Below are 14,551 nucleotides of genomic sequence, written 5' to 3' on the forward strand. Positions count from 1 at the left end.
GAAGGATTACACCTTATTAAACAAGAATATTACAAGACACTATTATCCAAATATTGGATAATAGTGTCTTTATATATACGTCGTGCACGTGCGTTAACTCTGGGTTACCGACAGGAGGTAGATTAACCTAACTCTTCTCAGGTGTTTTGGAACCGACATACTCAGGGTAAGCAGGTTCTTGGTTAATCAACTGAGAATTCAGGGTTAAATAAGGTTAATCAACCCTGCTTTCTGGAACACACCCCTGGAGTCTCTGTGGAGTTTACATGTCTTCATGGGTTTTTTCTTTCACAGTCAGGTTGACTGAAGCTGCTGCAGATCTTCTTTGCTGCAGATATATATTTTGTATATTTTGAATATTGAAGTTTTATTATTATTCAAATGCTGGATTTTTGTGTTTTGTTTGAGATTTAAAGAGTGAAAATTAAGGGATTATGGGATATCTAATAAGCAAAACGTCAAATAAGATTTTCAATACTTTTTAATCAGATTAATTGACTAATCTAAAAAATAATTGACAGATTAATCGATTATCAAAATAATCATTAGTTGCAGCCCTAGTACCAACACTGCTTTGGCCTCTCACCAAATGCCCCGGTATCTGCGGATGTGATGCTGGACAGAGGGTATGGCGAGGTCAGCTTCCTGCTTGGGGAATAGTGGCAGCTGGTATCCCAGATAGCACAAGAAGGGTGACATACTGTACCTGTGGCTGAAGAGGTGGGGGAGTTATGGGTTTCCACCACCCAGGTTAGGTACTCATCCCAGTCCTGCGGTCTAGAGGTGGCCAGACATCTGAGGGCCGACTTGATGTTTTGGTTCGCCCTCTCCACGTGGCCATTAGCTTGGGAATGATAAACGAAGGACAGACTTACAGTGGCTCTCAGGGCAGAACAAAAAGCCTTCCAGACGTGAGAAATGAACTGTGGGCCGTGATCAGACACAATGTCCAGGGGGGTGGTGTGTAGTCAAAAAACATGAATGTTGAGGAGCTTCGATGTTTCTAGGGCTGAAGAAATGTCGCACTGTTTTTGTCTCACTTGTGCTGCTGCTCTGACATAATTTTATTTTAAAAATTGCTTTAATATTCAGAGTAATCACTTCATCAGGTACCCGGGAATAAACATAGCATTGGTTTAACTTATATATTGACCTAAAGTATTTTTACTGCTTTTAATAATGACCCAGATACAGTAGCAAGGTAACATTGATTCAATGTTGAAATTGGATCAGAATCATCATTTTGGTTGAAGTTGAAATTTTAACAGTACATAATATAGATTGAATGTTGACAAGACACAGTTGGTTCAATGCTGAAAACACAAACTTTGAATTTAAATTAAGGTTCCTTATGTCCTGTATGTGAGGTTATGACTGACGGACTTTAAGCACTGACGTACTAGAGGAAAATTGCTGATATCAACTAGGCTCTGCAAGAGCCAGGGAAGTGGCCATTTCCCAAAGTTGTTGAACGCAGCATGACGGTGTAGAGCGGGAAAATCAGTCAAAGGGGATTCACCGTCCTGTGCTGCAATGGAGGAGAAGGTACCGACTTTTGAGCCATACAATACAGTAGGTTTTCTATATTTTTCTCCTTGGGCAGTTTGTCTTACACACTTAGTTAAGTGAAATATTATATTAAATATTATTTAAGTCTTGACTTTTTTGCAGTTGTACTAGCATTAGCTTTTGCCAGTGGCGTGTGGTGAGGTTTGTGGCTGATGAGGCACTGACTTCTAAGTCACTTACAATAAAAGAACTTGAATGAGTATCTTTATGTTCACTATGGGAAAACACAATTACTTTAATTAAATTCACTTTTAACAGAGGAACTGAGGGGATCAAACAGTGATACTGGCTTTAGCTTGCTTTACTCACTTAAAACAGAGCTTTGACTTTAAAAAATACCACAGGATTTACCACTGGACCTAACACACTTACTGTACAGTGGACATGAATAGAAACATTAGACTTTGCTTTCAGTTAACACAGGACTTCTGCCTTATTTAGTTAACACAGCACTTGTACTTTTAGTTAACACAGGACTGCAAATCAACGCAAGACTTCGACTTTACTTGACTTAAAAATCTAAGTTGGTGTCTTCATTTTTTAGAAAACCCTAAACCATTTGTGGTCTTAGTTTTATATATTTTATACAATATCCCGTGTTAGTCCAGACGTTATCACAGGTTGAAAACAGTACAGTCGGTTTGTGGCAGCACAGCCAGTCTTTTCGGGTGCACCAGTCCGTTTGAAAGGAGCGACTCGTCTTCTGTCCCGTAGTTTGAAGCAAACCTTTAAGCTCCGGCGTTGGTCTTCCATCAGTTATGAGCTTTTGTTTTGACTGAAAATCCAGTTTTGAAAATGTCTTAAGACGACTTACAAAATTCTCCTCCAGCTTGAGAGTTGGGAAATAAGCTAATTGAGTTCGTTTGCTAACTCACTGGAGCAGCGCCAACGTCACTGACGCGAAGAAGCGCCTGCCCGTTTTTGCGCGATCAAGGGAGTAATTATGTCAAACACACATCGATAAGCGCAATATTGAGCTTGTAGAAAGTGACGGTAAAGAAATGTGCATTTTGTGGTTGACAAGCGGTGAAACAGGAAGCAATCGCTCCGCGTATTAACCCATGTAATGACGGCTGGGCTAAGGCTCGGCTCATAATGAGTGAAATGTGCCACTTTTCTTGGTAAGCCAATGCTAAATTAGTGGGTTAGTCATTGTGGGTCTTCATTGCTTGATACTGTACTTCAATAAAAATAAAATATAAATCAATAAACAATGTCAGTGTCTGCCTGAGTGACGTTAATGATTAATGTTATAGTACTTAATGTGCACTTATTGACTGGTGATAACTACATTCATGAAGATTCATGTAAAATTTGGTATTCTAGAACTAGTATGTAATTGTTATGTTTTATGAATCATGTTCATATAATAGGCACTAAAATATATCTCAATGTCCAGTTGGTTTAACAAAGTCATTTTATGAAACCAAAGGGTTAAAAAGCACTCAGATATCAAGCAAGCTCTTATCAAGTTGACAGTTTGATGTGATTTATACATATATATTATAATAGTGATGATCTGAAATAACAAGGAAACATTTATATATAAACAAGAATTAATGGGAAAACTCTTTGCTTTTGTTTCTTTCATTGTGTGTGCACCGAGAGAATAACAGTGTTTAGGCAATGGATGTGTTCATGTACTTCCTCTTACAGTGTATTGCAGTCCTGAAGCTGACCTGTTCAGATACCAGAGGTTTTTCTAGTAAGCCTTCCATATTTATTTTACATTACACCATTTGCCAAGCAATGTGTTTTACTCATCTTTACTAACCTGTTCTACTGGTTCTTAGAAGTTGTAGAGCTGCATGAAACCTGAGGTGTCTCATGTTTTTTCTTTGATTACCTTAATTTGTGGGACACTACAGCATGTCAACTTTTACAGAGATGTACTTTAATTCAGTGACAAAACACATCTCTTTCTGCAGAAAAACATGATGACACCAGGTGGAATGATGCATGGCAAGATAGGTAATTAAATGACAAACAAGGTATGTACAGTATTTTAACTTACAGTAGTAGCATTGGAAATTTAAAATTAAAATGCAAATTCATCACTCTCTCATCACTTTTTTAACAGAGTTATCAGTATGCTAAATAGATGCCATGCACCCACATGAAGATACTACAGTAAGGTAAATCTATGCATATGACTAATTGCAAATACTGTGTTAAATACATATAGAAAATCAGCACATTGAAGGTGTTTATTTTTTTCTGCATTTACTCTAGGTGAATCGCGAGCAGACAGTTGCTTCTCCAGTATGTCCCTTTCTTCCACTGAAGAACTGTTTTTAAAAAAACAAGGACGATGTGCAACTTTGGGTAAGTTAGTCATTACAGAAACCTGAAGGACCAATGAGATTTATGTTTATTTGTGTACTATATAAAATACAGCCATTTTAATGTTTATTCAATGTTAGTCTGCTATCTGGGGAGTGATATATGCAGAATTATCATTCTTAATAAACCTGAAAGTAATATGTCTTAATATCTCATGTTGTTACAGGTATCTAGTCTACAGAGGCTAGTGAGCTGGTACTGGGGACTCCAGTGTTTTATCCTGATGGATAAAACACTCACTGTACTGTATGTTGGACCAGATGAAGGCTGTGGCTGTCCTTGCCATCACCATAAAAAAAGGTACTACAATCAGAATTGTAGGTTAGTGAAATGTTCAGTATGTATTATGTAGGTCACAACCTTCTCTGTCAATAAACAATACAAGACAAAAAGAGGACAGGCCTGCCTGTGCTAAAACAACAGACAAGCATAGTAACAATTCAAATATACAATCTAAATAGTCTGCCAATTTAAATCTTCTATTGCATAAAAACTTATTGTTGATAAATGTAATCTGCAATTTCCTATTGTAGTGATCATCCAGCTGTTAGCTCTAAAGTGCAAAGGGCTAACATTGCGGTAACGCAACACAAATATGAGCAGCAGCCACCTGTGGAGTGGAGCTGCCTTATATCACACGTGGAATTGTGCGCAACCTTGCCGCTTAGCTCTCTGCGTGACTGTAGTCGTTAGCAGTAACTGCAACACAGCAGCACGATTAGTTGTCTGTGTAACTATTAATGGCGAGCTAGTGGCACGCTAACGGCTATAGGGAATACAGGAGCAAAGCTATCTGCCAAACAACTCCAGATGGAGAAACCCCGAAAACCCGCTCGAGAGGTCCTGGCAACAACTCTCTGGTTGTAGCCGTTATCATGCCACTAGCGTTCCCTTCATTGTGTAGTTACAGCAACTCAGAGCAGCACATTTCAATAGAACAAAAGCTTGATCCTGTAGCTTGCCTGATGCCTGTAGCTGCTCGAAGGCCCATAGCTATTAGCTGCACATGTGTGTGATTGCAGCACCCCACAGCAGCACATTTCAACAGGTTGACTGCTCCTTGGCTGTAGCCGCTAGCATGGCACTAGCTATATGATATATATATGCCTATCAAGCATCTACTTACGCATTAGAAACGCATTTCTACAACAGGAGCCGTGAAGCAAACCCAGAATTGTACTAGGCACGCTCATTCTTGAAGCAGTCCAAAGTGAAATGAAATGCACATATATATATAAATGCTGAGGCACTGTTGCCGGCACCAGTCCATTTAAAATAAAAGTAATCCTCAAAATCCCTATGTGTTTATCAGTTAGTATAGTGAATAGGTTTTGGTGTGGGTTAAAACACCCAAGAATGGAGCACTTTTAATGACAGACAGGTTTTGCTGGAAGGAGTCCCACTCTGAGGTCGTGGTGGGGGACATTTCAGTGAATCATTATCACTATTCCAGCAGAGCATCAGACACAATGTGTAAACCCATTCTCATTGGATTGACAAATTTTCTCCTCCCTTTTGCAAAACAGTTAACACGTCGTTCAAACAGTTTAAATTCCATTGTTTTAGCTTTGGTGACCAAAGAGGAACCATCTGTTCCCAACTATTACTGTAGAAACCAGTAAGAGCAGTATGACCTCACCATACTGTAGCACCTGTTTGTCACTCCTCCACAAAAATCTTCTATTTGCTACCAGCTTTTAGGCCTTAAAATGGTGCCAGGTCTGTGTTGTTCTTTACCAGCATGGATGGAGGAGGTCTAAAGCAGAGACTGAATATCAGTAGTGGCTGTGTCTCATCCTCCAATAGATTTGACTGTATGTTAGTTTTCTGTAATATTTACAATATTTCAGTCTGCCACAGTTTGAAAAATGAATGTCAGGGATTCAATACAGTAAATCAAAGAATTTCTTCATCTGGATTCAATTCTTTGCATAAAAGGTCTATTTGACATAAGCTACAAAGACAACAAATAGCAACAGGCTCCAATGACAATCAATGAAGCACTCATTCACACTGAGATCAGTGGTTTTTTTTTTCTGCTGTCTCCTGTGTTATGACTGATTGGTCGTTGGTGGTGATTGGAGTCGCTCGTGTGAACTGTGTTGTTTCATTGGACGGCTGCGTCAAAGTGACCAACAAAAACTGTAATAAATTTGCATGTAGTTTTAAAGAAACCCTTCCCTCCTGAGATTTTTTTTACTGTATGCTGTTGAAAGAAACATTTAAGCTAAAATAATTAATAATGGAGAGTCATACAAAATATTACAGTATTTTAGCTACTGTATGTTCAAGGGCACCAGTAATTTCCTGTTACAGTCTAGGGCATAAATAAGTGTATTTAGCCTATTGACATGTAGTTAGAACAGTTATACCACAAGTCTGAATGACCCTGAACAGTCTGTGGTTGTGTGCTGTACACAGGCTGTGGGTCCCACACCTGTGGCTTTTGGAAGCATTGCACTTTTGTCATGAAGCTCCCTGTTCACAGAAAAATGCTGTTTATTATGTGCATGTACTGTAACAAAAGCTAGTAATAATGTAAACAGGTCAGAGTTGTGAGGGTAGAGATATTGAAACAAACATAAGAACTGCTATTGATAAACCAAATGCACATTTACTTGTGCGGAAAGATAATTAAAAGGAATGTTCCTCAGATTCAAGATTTATATGTGCAGTTCAGCTTTAATTTAGTTTAAAAGAAAAATTTGACTCTTGAGGCACAATTAATGTTACAAAACCTGTAATACAATACCATAATCTAATAACATTCTTTACTAGCTGGAATGCGTCTTTGAACGTATGCATAAAATGTGAATCCACAGTCGTCATTCACGTTTGTAGACCAAATAATTCCACCCTTCATTGACAGATGACGTCAGACATATTCTTTTTTTTTTTTTTTTTTTTCATGTTTTGAGTAGTGCCTGCGTCGTTCTAACGTCCTATAAATAGGGACACAAAAAACAAGTGTCACAGTCTTACCTGGGATCTTACGTGGAACATCAGCGGCACCTGCATATAAAATCACAGCTTTGTTTCAAGGAATTAACAGCAGTTTTCTATCATTTGAACACACAGGGACATCTACAGGTAGGCTAACACTTCGTATATATTGTGCTACTGTAGATTTATAGAACTTTAGAAATCCGGCACCAGTAAAATTTAAATAAAATGAATAATAGAGAGAATTCTTGGCTGATAAAGACCAGAGTAGCACTAAAGCAGGAACAGTAGCTTATTGCTGGATGTTGATAAAACAAGATAATCACTGTTAGTGATGATCTTTATCACTTTATGGTACCTAGTACCATAAAGTATTAAACAAAATATTCTCCCTTTAAAATTTTTTCTGAGCTCACATATACATACAAATAAGATGTCTGAGCCAAGCTACATGCCTGAATTGAATTATGCCTTTCCCGCTGCAGGTATGAACACCAGAGTACTTGTCACTGTCCTGTTTATGGTAATTGTTGCCGTAAACACAGCAACAGCTACAACTGGATTTGTCATGAACCAAACGCCTACTCCTCTCAATGTGAGTATTGTGATGAACTGAAACGTAACAAAAAATAATTAAAAAGTTGTTGGTGGTAAACCATTGTACAGTGAAAGTGATTCCAACACTCTACTGTTCTTTCCCATGCAGGTAGCTGTGTCTAATCAAAAGTGTAACATAACAAAGTACTGTGGATCCCTGCCCTCTTCATGCAACCCTTCCTCACAAAGCTGCTACTTTGCCTCTGCACAGCCAAATGCAGCTGGTTTTTTGTTTGAGCTTTCAGGGAATGCAACTGGCTACATCGCAGCCACAGTGACTTCTAACTCTGCATTTGTATGTCAGGCTCATGCCATTACGAACCTACCCTTGAGCTAATGCTACGTGGTGTTTAAAGTCTGCAGACAGGCTGAAATGCTTCTGCTTGCTCCCTGCAGGGAAACAATGAAACAACCTACATCTGCGCAAGCGGCAGCTCAACTGTTGATTTCTACACTGCTCTGCTCAACAACATGACACTGATCTCAGCAAATGTGAGTTCTGTTTCTTCCAAAGCCATGACTGACGTTTGAGATGAGAGTATGAAAACGACACATAAGCGTAGTGTTAACTGTCAAAATGTCTTCTGCAGCTGAGCGTGACCTCTGTGAACGGCACAAACAATGGAATCATTACCCAGTGCCTAATTAATACCACAATAATAAGTGCTACTCTGGTAAACATCTACAATGGATCCTACAATAGCAGTAAGCTAAACTACTAGAGATACGCATGTCACACTGTCAATAGGTGCACGTTCCATATTTCAGTTTTTTTTTGTGATCAAATCATCAGCTCTGATCTAGTTGTCGTTCCCTTGTGCTTTCAGCTACTCGTGACTTGGGAAACCTCAACTTCCTGTTCCAGATTGACGTTAGACCTCCGTTAGGTAACAGTACAGGATCAAATGACGGCATCACCATCCAGCATTCAATGACACAAGGTAAGCAAAAGGGAAAAAATGATCTATTTGAGTGATGTTTTAACTATTGCATCTTCCCAATGTCTTTTAATCTGGTCTGCCTTCCGTCCCAACAGCTCTGCTGATCACTGCAGGTGTGCTGGTCCTGGCGTTGATGTGAGGAAAGTGAAGAAGTGGTACAAATGTATTAGAGATGGAAGTATGGGTGATGGGGGTTGTTTATTCTTCCACAGCCTTCTGACTTCTTTCATGTCTGAAACCAGTGAGAGAATTAAGATTAGTTTTCCAATTTAAAGTGTATGTGATTTATTCTATTATTTTATTCTATTATTATTATGTAAGTCAGACCTACAGTAATCACAGAAATTATTTCTGCTTGGTTTCCTAGTTTAAATTTTTTAAGTAAACCAGCGCCTGGTTTTCAGAACGTGAATTCATGTTTAACACACATTCTGGATACGGGGTCACCTTAGTACCACTGGATATGAAGTGATGAATGAATATGTCCTCTGTGTGCATGTTACTTCCTTACACAATCATCCATTTAAATGTTATTTACGTTTTTTACTTGTCTGTTTTTGCAATTTTTTGTACACCAATTAAAATGAAAGGTGTGACAATGTTAGCAGTTGTAATGGATATTTGTAAAGTTCACAGTGATAGACAGTTTTCAGCTGGTTTAACATTTACTGGTTTACGTTCCTTCACTACTTACTGGGATTCTGTAAGAGGCCTTCAGGTCCTGTTGTTTTATTAAATGGCTGCATCACAGCCTACACCACACACACCATTAGTTAATATTGGCTACTGGCCCTTCACCAGCAAACACCTGCTGGAGTACACGTCCCGTAACATGGTTTAACAAGCACAGAAGCATTTTTGCTAACCTGCCTACAGGTTTGCAGGAATATAGATTTAAACTGCACTGAAGTTAGGTGGAAAATAAAAGTTGTATTGAGGTATGTTGTCCAATTTAGCTGGCTAAGTGATAAATCACAGATTAAACAACAATACTTAGCATTATGTGTAATGCTTAGCCAACGTTTTCCTCAACTTGGCCCAGCCAAGTTGGCCGCTATTGTCTTAAAAGTAAATATCCTTGTTTTGCCAGTATTTATTCTCATTTCCCCATTTGTAATATTTAACAACTGTACATTCATAACTATTGACTTCATGTTATTATGCGAGTTATTTTATTTTTTTACAATTAGTTAAAATAAAATTGACTTTATTAAACAGTAAACTTACAACTCATAATAATCTGGGAATACCTGAAGGCATAAAGGTATGGTGTATTAAACCTGTAGGTTACTTTGATGTTGTCATTTCTGTGTATTAACTGGTGACTGTCAGCGAGTCCGTAGCCATCAGTACTGTTTTTGATGGACATGACACAGATGTTAGTTATTACTGATCGAAGCCACTGATATGCAACTAAGATCACAGAGCAACTATTTATAACTATTTTTGTAAAAAAAAAATTGTAACTATTTAAAATTACTTTAAAAGCATGATGGAATCCCTTATGATGGATTTGTGACTCTTTAAAACACTTTGCAATAATTGAAATGCTATGCTGAAGTTCCGAGTTTTGGGAGCAATGGCAAGGCGTGTTCCAGCTTGTATGTATTCATTATTATGATATATATATAAGTTCAGTGCAGCTACAGCAGCTAAATACATATATTTGCATTATTTTTATTGAGCCTTAAATTTGCATGTAGTTTAAAAGGAACCCTTCCCTGGCCCAGATTTTTTTTCTGTATGCTATTGAAACAAACATTTAAGATAAAATTAGTCAATAGACTAGAGACAGAGATAAGTGTCATACAAAATATCACAGTACTGTATTTCAACTACTATACATTCAGGGGCACCAGTAATTTCCTGTTACAATCAAAGGCATAAATACGTGTATTTAGCCTATTGACATGTTGGTACAACAGTTACACCACAAGTCTGAATGACCCTGAACAGTCTGTGGTTGTGTGCTGTACACAGGCTGTGGCTCCCACACCTGTGGCTTATGGCAGCGTTGCACTTTTGTCATGCAGCTCCTTGTTTACAGAAAAATGCTGTTTGTTATGTGCATGTACTGTAACAAAAGCTAGTTATAATGTAAACAGGTCAGAGTTGTGAGGGTAGAGATATTGAAACAAACATAAGAACGGCTAATGATAAACCAATATCTGAAATTGTGTTAATAACAGGTCGGACTGGCCACCACACCAGCTGCTGCCACACCCTCACAAAACCACATCTCTATTTATTATACAGTCAAAACTTTTTAAGGACATTTGCTTTGGTGAAGGTGTGTGGAAAGTTAATGGAAAGGAATTTTGTTCAGATTTAAGAAATGCAAGGAAATTTAGTTTAAAAGAAAAAAGACTCTTGAGGCACAATTAATGTTACAAAACCTATGTTGCAATACTAAAATCTAATAACATTTATTATTGTACTAGCTTGAATGTGTCCATTTGAACATACAGTATGCATAAAATGTGAAACCACAACATGTGTCATCATTCACATTCTTAGACTCATTCAAATGAATCCACCCTTCATTGACAGATGACGTCAGACATAATGTTTTTGTCATGCTCAGAACAGTTCCTGCGTCCTTCTATTATCCTATAAATAGAGACACATAAAACAATCGCCACATTCATACCTGGGACCTGACTTGCAACATCAGAGGCACCTGAATATAAAACCAGAGCTTTCTTTCAAGGAATTAACAACAGTTTTTCATCATTTGAACACACAAGAACATCTACAGGTAGGCTAGCACTTTTAATATATTATGCTAGATTTATAGCACTTTAGAAATTAAATGAATTAAAGTAAAATTTAAAAAAAGAATCATAGAGAGGATTATTGTCTGATAAAGACAGGAGCAACATTGAAGCAGGAACAGGTTTTGTTACATTCTACTTTTAATGTACAAATGGCAGCGGTTTATAGCTGGATATTAGTAAAATGACTTCATCACAGTTTGTACCTAGTATCATGAAGTATTAAACAAAATATTCTCGCTTTAACATTTTCTCTGAGCTCACATATACATACAAATAAGATGTCTGAGCCAAGCTACATGCCTGAATTGAATTGTGCCTTACCCTCTGCAGGTATGAACACCAGAGTACTTGTCACTGTCCTGTTTATGGTAATTGTTGCCGTAAACAAAGCAACAGCTACAACTGGATTTATCATGAACCAAACGCCTACTCCTCTCAATGTGAGTATTGTGATGAACTGAAACGTAACAAAAAATAATTAAAAAGTTGTTGGTGGTAAACCATCGTACAGTGAAAGTGATTTCAACACTCTGCTGTTCTTTCCCATGCAGGTAGCTGTGTCTAATCAAAAGTGTAACATGACAAAGTACTGTGGATCCCTGCCCTCTTCATGCAACCCTTCCTCACAAAGCTGCTACTTTGCCTCTGCACAGCCGGATGCAGCTGGCTTTTTGTTTGAGCTTTCAGGGAATGCAACCGGCTACATCGCAGCCACAGTGACTTCTAACTCTGCATTTGTATGTCAGGCTCATGCCATTACGAACCTACCCTTGAGCTAATGCTACGTGGTGTTTAAAGTCTGCAGACAGGCTGAAATGCTTCTGCTTGCTCCCTGCAGGGAAAAAATGAAACAACCTACATCTGCGCAAGCGGCAGCTCAACTGTTGATTTCTACACTGCTCTGCTCAACAACATCACACTGATCCCAGCAAATGTGAGTTGTGTTTCTTCCAAAGACTGACGTTTGAGATGAGAGTATGGAAACGACACATAAGCATAGTGTTAACTGTCAAAATGTCTTCTGCAGATGAGCGTGCCCTCTGTGAACGGCACAAACAATGGAATCATTACCCAGTGCCTAATTAATACCACAATAATAAGTGCTACTCTGGTAAACATCTACAATGGATCCTACAATAGCAGTAAGCTAAACTACTAGAGATACGCATGTCACACTGTCAATATGTGCACATTCCATATTTCTGTTTTTTTCGTGATCAACTCTCCAGCTCTGATCTAGTTGTCGTTCCCTTGTGCTTTCAGCTACTCGTGACTTGGGAAACCTCAACTTCCTGTTCCAGATTAACGTTACACCTCCGTTAGGTAACAGTACAGGATCAAATGACGGCATCACCATCCAGCATTCAATGACACAAGGTAAACAAAAGAGAAAAAAAATGATCTATTTGAGTGATGTTTTAACTATTGCATCTTCCCAATGTCTTTTAATCTGGTCTGCCTTCCGTCCCAACAGCTCTGCTGATCACTGCAGGTGTGCTGGTCCTGGCGTTGATGTGAGGAAAGTGAAGAAGTCGTACAAATGTATTAGAGATGGAAGTATGGGTGATGGGGGTTGTTTATTCTTCCACAGCCTTCTGACTTCTTTCATGTCTGAAACCAGTGAGAGAATTAAGATTATTATTCTTAATGTGATTTATTGTATTATTTATTCATTATGTAAGTCAGACCTACAGTAATCACAGAAATTATTTCTGCTTGGTTTCCTAGTTTAAATTGGTTAAGTAAACCAGCACCCGGTTTTCAGAACGTGAATTAATGTTTAACACACATTCTGGATACGGGGTCAACTTAGTACCACTGGATATGAAGTGATGAATAATTATGTCTTCTGTGTATATGTTACTACCTTACACAATCATCCATGTAATGAAGACAACAACTTACAGTCATAATTGTGTTAATTTAAGGTGAATTTTAATGTTATTTACCTTTTTTACTTGTTTGTTTCTGCAATTTTTTGTACACCAATTAAAATGAAAGGTGTGACAATGTTAGCAGTTGTAATGTATATTTGTAAAGTTCACAGTGATAGACAGTTTTCAGCTGGTTTAACATTTACTGGTTTACGTTCCTTCACTATTTACTGGGACTCTGTGAGAGGCCTTCAGGTCCTGTTGTTTTAATAAATGGCTGCATCACAGCCTACACCACACACACCACTAGTTAATATTGGCTACTGGCCCTTCACCAGCAAACACCTGCTGGAGTACACGTCCCGTAACATGGTTTAACAAGCACAGAAGCATTTTTGCTAACCTGCCTACAGGTTTGTAGGAATATAGATTTAAACTGAACCGAAGTTAGGTGGAAAATAAAAGTTGTATTGAGGTATGTTGTCTAATTTAACTGGCTAAGTGATAAATCACAGATTAAACAACAATACTTAACATTATGTGTAATGCTTAGCCAACATCAAAGATGGCTGCTAATGTCATAAACGCAAATATCCCTGTTTTTTGCCAGCATTTAAGCTCACTTTCCCCTTTGTAATATTTAAGAATTGTACATTCATCATTAATCCCTTCATGCTATTTTGTCATGTTTTTTCATTATTTCAGAATTAGTTAAAATAAAATTGTCTTTATTTACCAGTAAACTTACAATTTAGAATAATCTCGGAATACCTGATGTTAAAAACGCGTAGTGTATTAAACCTGTAGGTTACTGTGAGTTTGTCGTTTCTGTGTATTAATTGTCAGTAACTCCGTAGCCGTATCAGTACTATTCTTGTAGGCTGTGACACAAATGTTAGTACTGATTACTGAATGAAGTCACAGATATGCAATGAAGAAAAATCACAGAGCTGTAACGTAGGTGTGTCAGATGTTAACATGGGTGTGGTGCCCTTAACACAAACAGCTCAGCAAGAATGTGACCGCCAGAACAAATACAAGAATGTTGTTGAGATACTGCAGAGAAAGTAAACATGTCTGCCCCAGTGTTTTAAAGGAAGTCAATTTCACCTTGAACCTGGGGTTTTCTTTGAGTCCAAAATTAGGAGACAGTGTGTCTCTTTTATACATTTATTCTGAAAATGTTGTTTATTCATCAAGACTAAATCCAATGAAAACTTCACTGACACAAATTGCTTAAACAAACTCTTGATTTTAAGCTTATAAAGCTGCCAAAAGTACTGTCTGAAAAACAGTTACCTTGGTTCCCTTAGTTAAACATAACAGGGACAAAGTAGTAGTTTCTATAATAGTAGTAGTAGTTATAATACACATTGATAATATATTTTGAAATACAACTTCTAAAATAAGTTGTTGATGTTGGGTGATTATGGTCCACGCCTGTATTTTATACTAATGTGAGTAGTACTGTATATCTATACCAGAGTCCAGTCTTATTATCAGATGT

General features: G+C 37.9%; 2 protein-coding genes across 4 annotated transcripts in view; both read left to right on the top strand.

The window, feature by feature from the left end:
- Positions 1–1,473: 1,473 nt before the first annotated feature.
- arhgef40 (Rho guanine nucleotide exchange factor (GEF) 40) overlaps positions 1,474–14,551 on the top strand; it is a 44,330-nt gene continuing 31,252 nt past the window's right edge. The window contains exons 1-6 of the mRNA XM_055504756.1: positions 1,474–1,572; positions 3,226–3,274; positions 3,498–3,560; positions 3,650–3,704; positions 3,802–3,894; positions 4,079–4,212. The gene's annotated coding sequence lies outside the window, so the exon portion shown is untranslated. The remainder of the gene's footprint in view (positions 1,573–3,225; positions 3,275–3,497; positions 3,561–3,649; positions 3,705–3,801; positions 3,895–4,078; positions 4,213–14,551) is intronic.
- On the top strand, positions 4,244–13,185 carry LOC114851153 (uncharacterized). Of its 3 annotated transcripts, XR_008693330.1 has the most exons (9): positions 4,244–7,002; positions 7,341–7,450; positions 7,562–7,747; positions 7,849–7,944; positions 8,043–8,157; positions 8,280–8,393; positions 8,489–11,151; positions 11,501–11,610; positions 11,722–11,792. XR_008693330.1 is itself a non-coding variant. In XM_029142759.3 (7 exons), the coding sequence occupies exons 2-7, from the start codon at positions 11,503–11,505 to the stop codon at positions 12,686–12,688; spliced, it is 663 nt and encodes a 220-aa protein (XP_028998592.1). In that variant the 5' UTR covers positions 10,999–11,151; positions 11,501–11,502; the 3' UTR covers positions 12,689–13,185. The 3 variants fall into 3 exon arrangements, 1 of the variants encoding a protein (XP_028998592.1); XR_008693329.1 differs by lacking the exon at positions 4,244–7,002 and having other exon boundaries at positions 7,043–7,450; XM_029142759.3 differs by lacking the exons at positions 4,244–7,002; positions 7,341–7,450; positions 7,562–7,747; ... (1 more) ...; positions 8,043–8,157; positions 8,280–8,393 and adding exons at positions 12,009–12,104; positions 12,198–12,312; positions 12,434–12,547; positions 12,645–13,185 and having other exon boundaries at positions 10,999–11,151; positions 11,722–11,907.

The sequence above is a fragment of the Betta splendens genome, chromosome 2 (genome assembly GCF_900634795.4).
Source record: "Betta splendens chromosome 2, fBetSpl5.4, whole genome shotgun sequence".
In the NCBI taxonomy this organism is placed as follows: domain Eukaryota; kingdom Metazoa; phylum Chordata; class Actinopteri; order Anabantiformes; family Osphronemidae; genus Betta; species Betta splendens.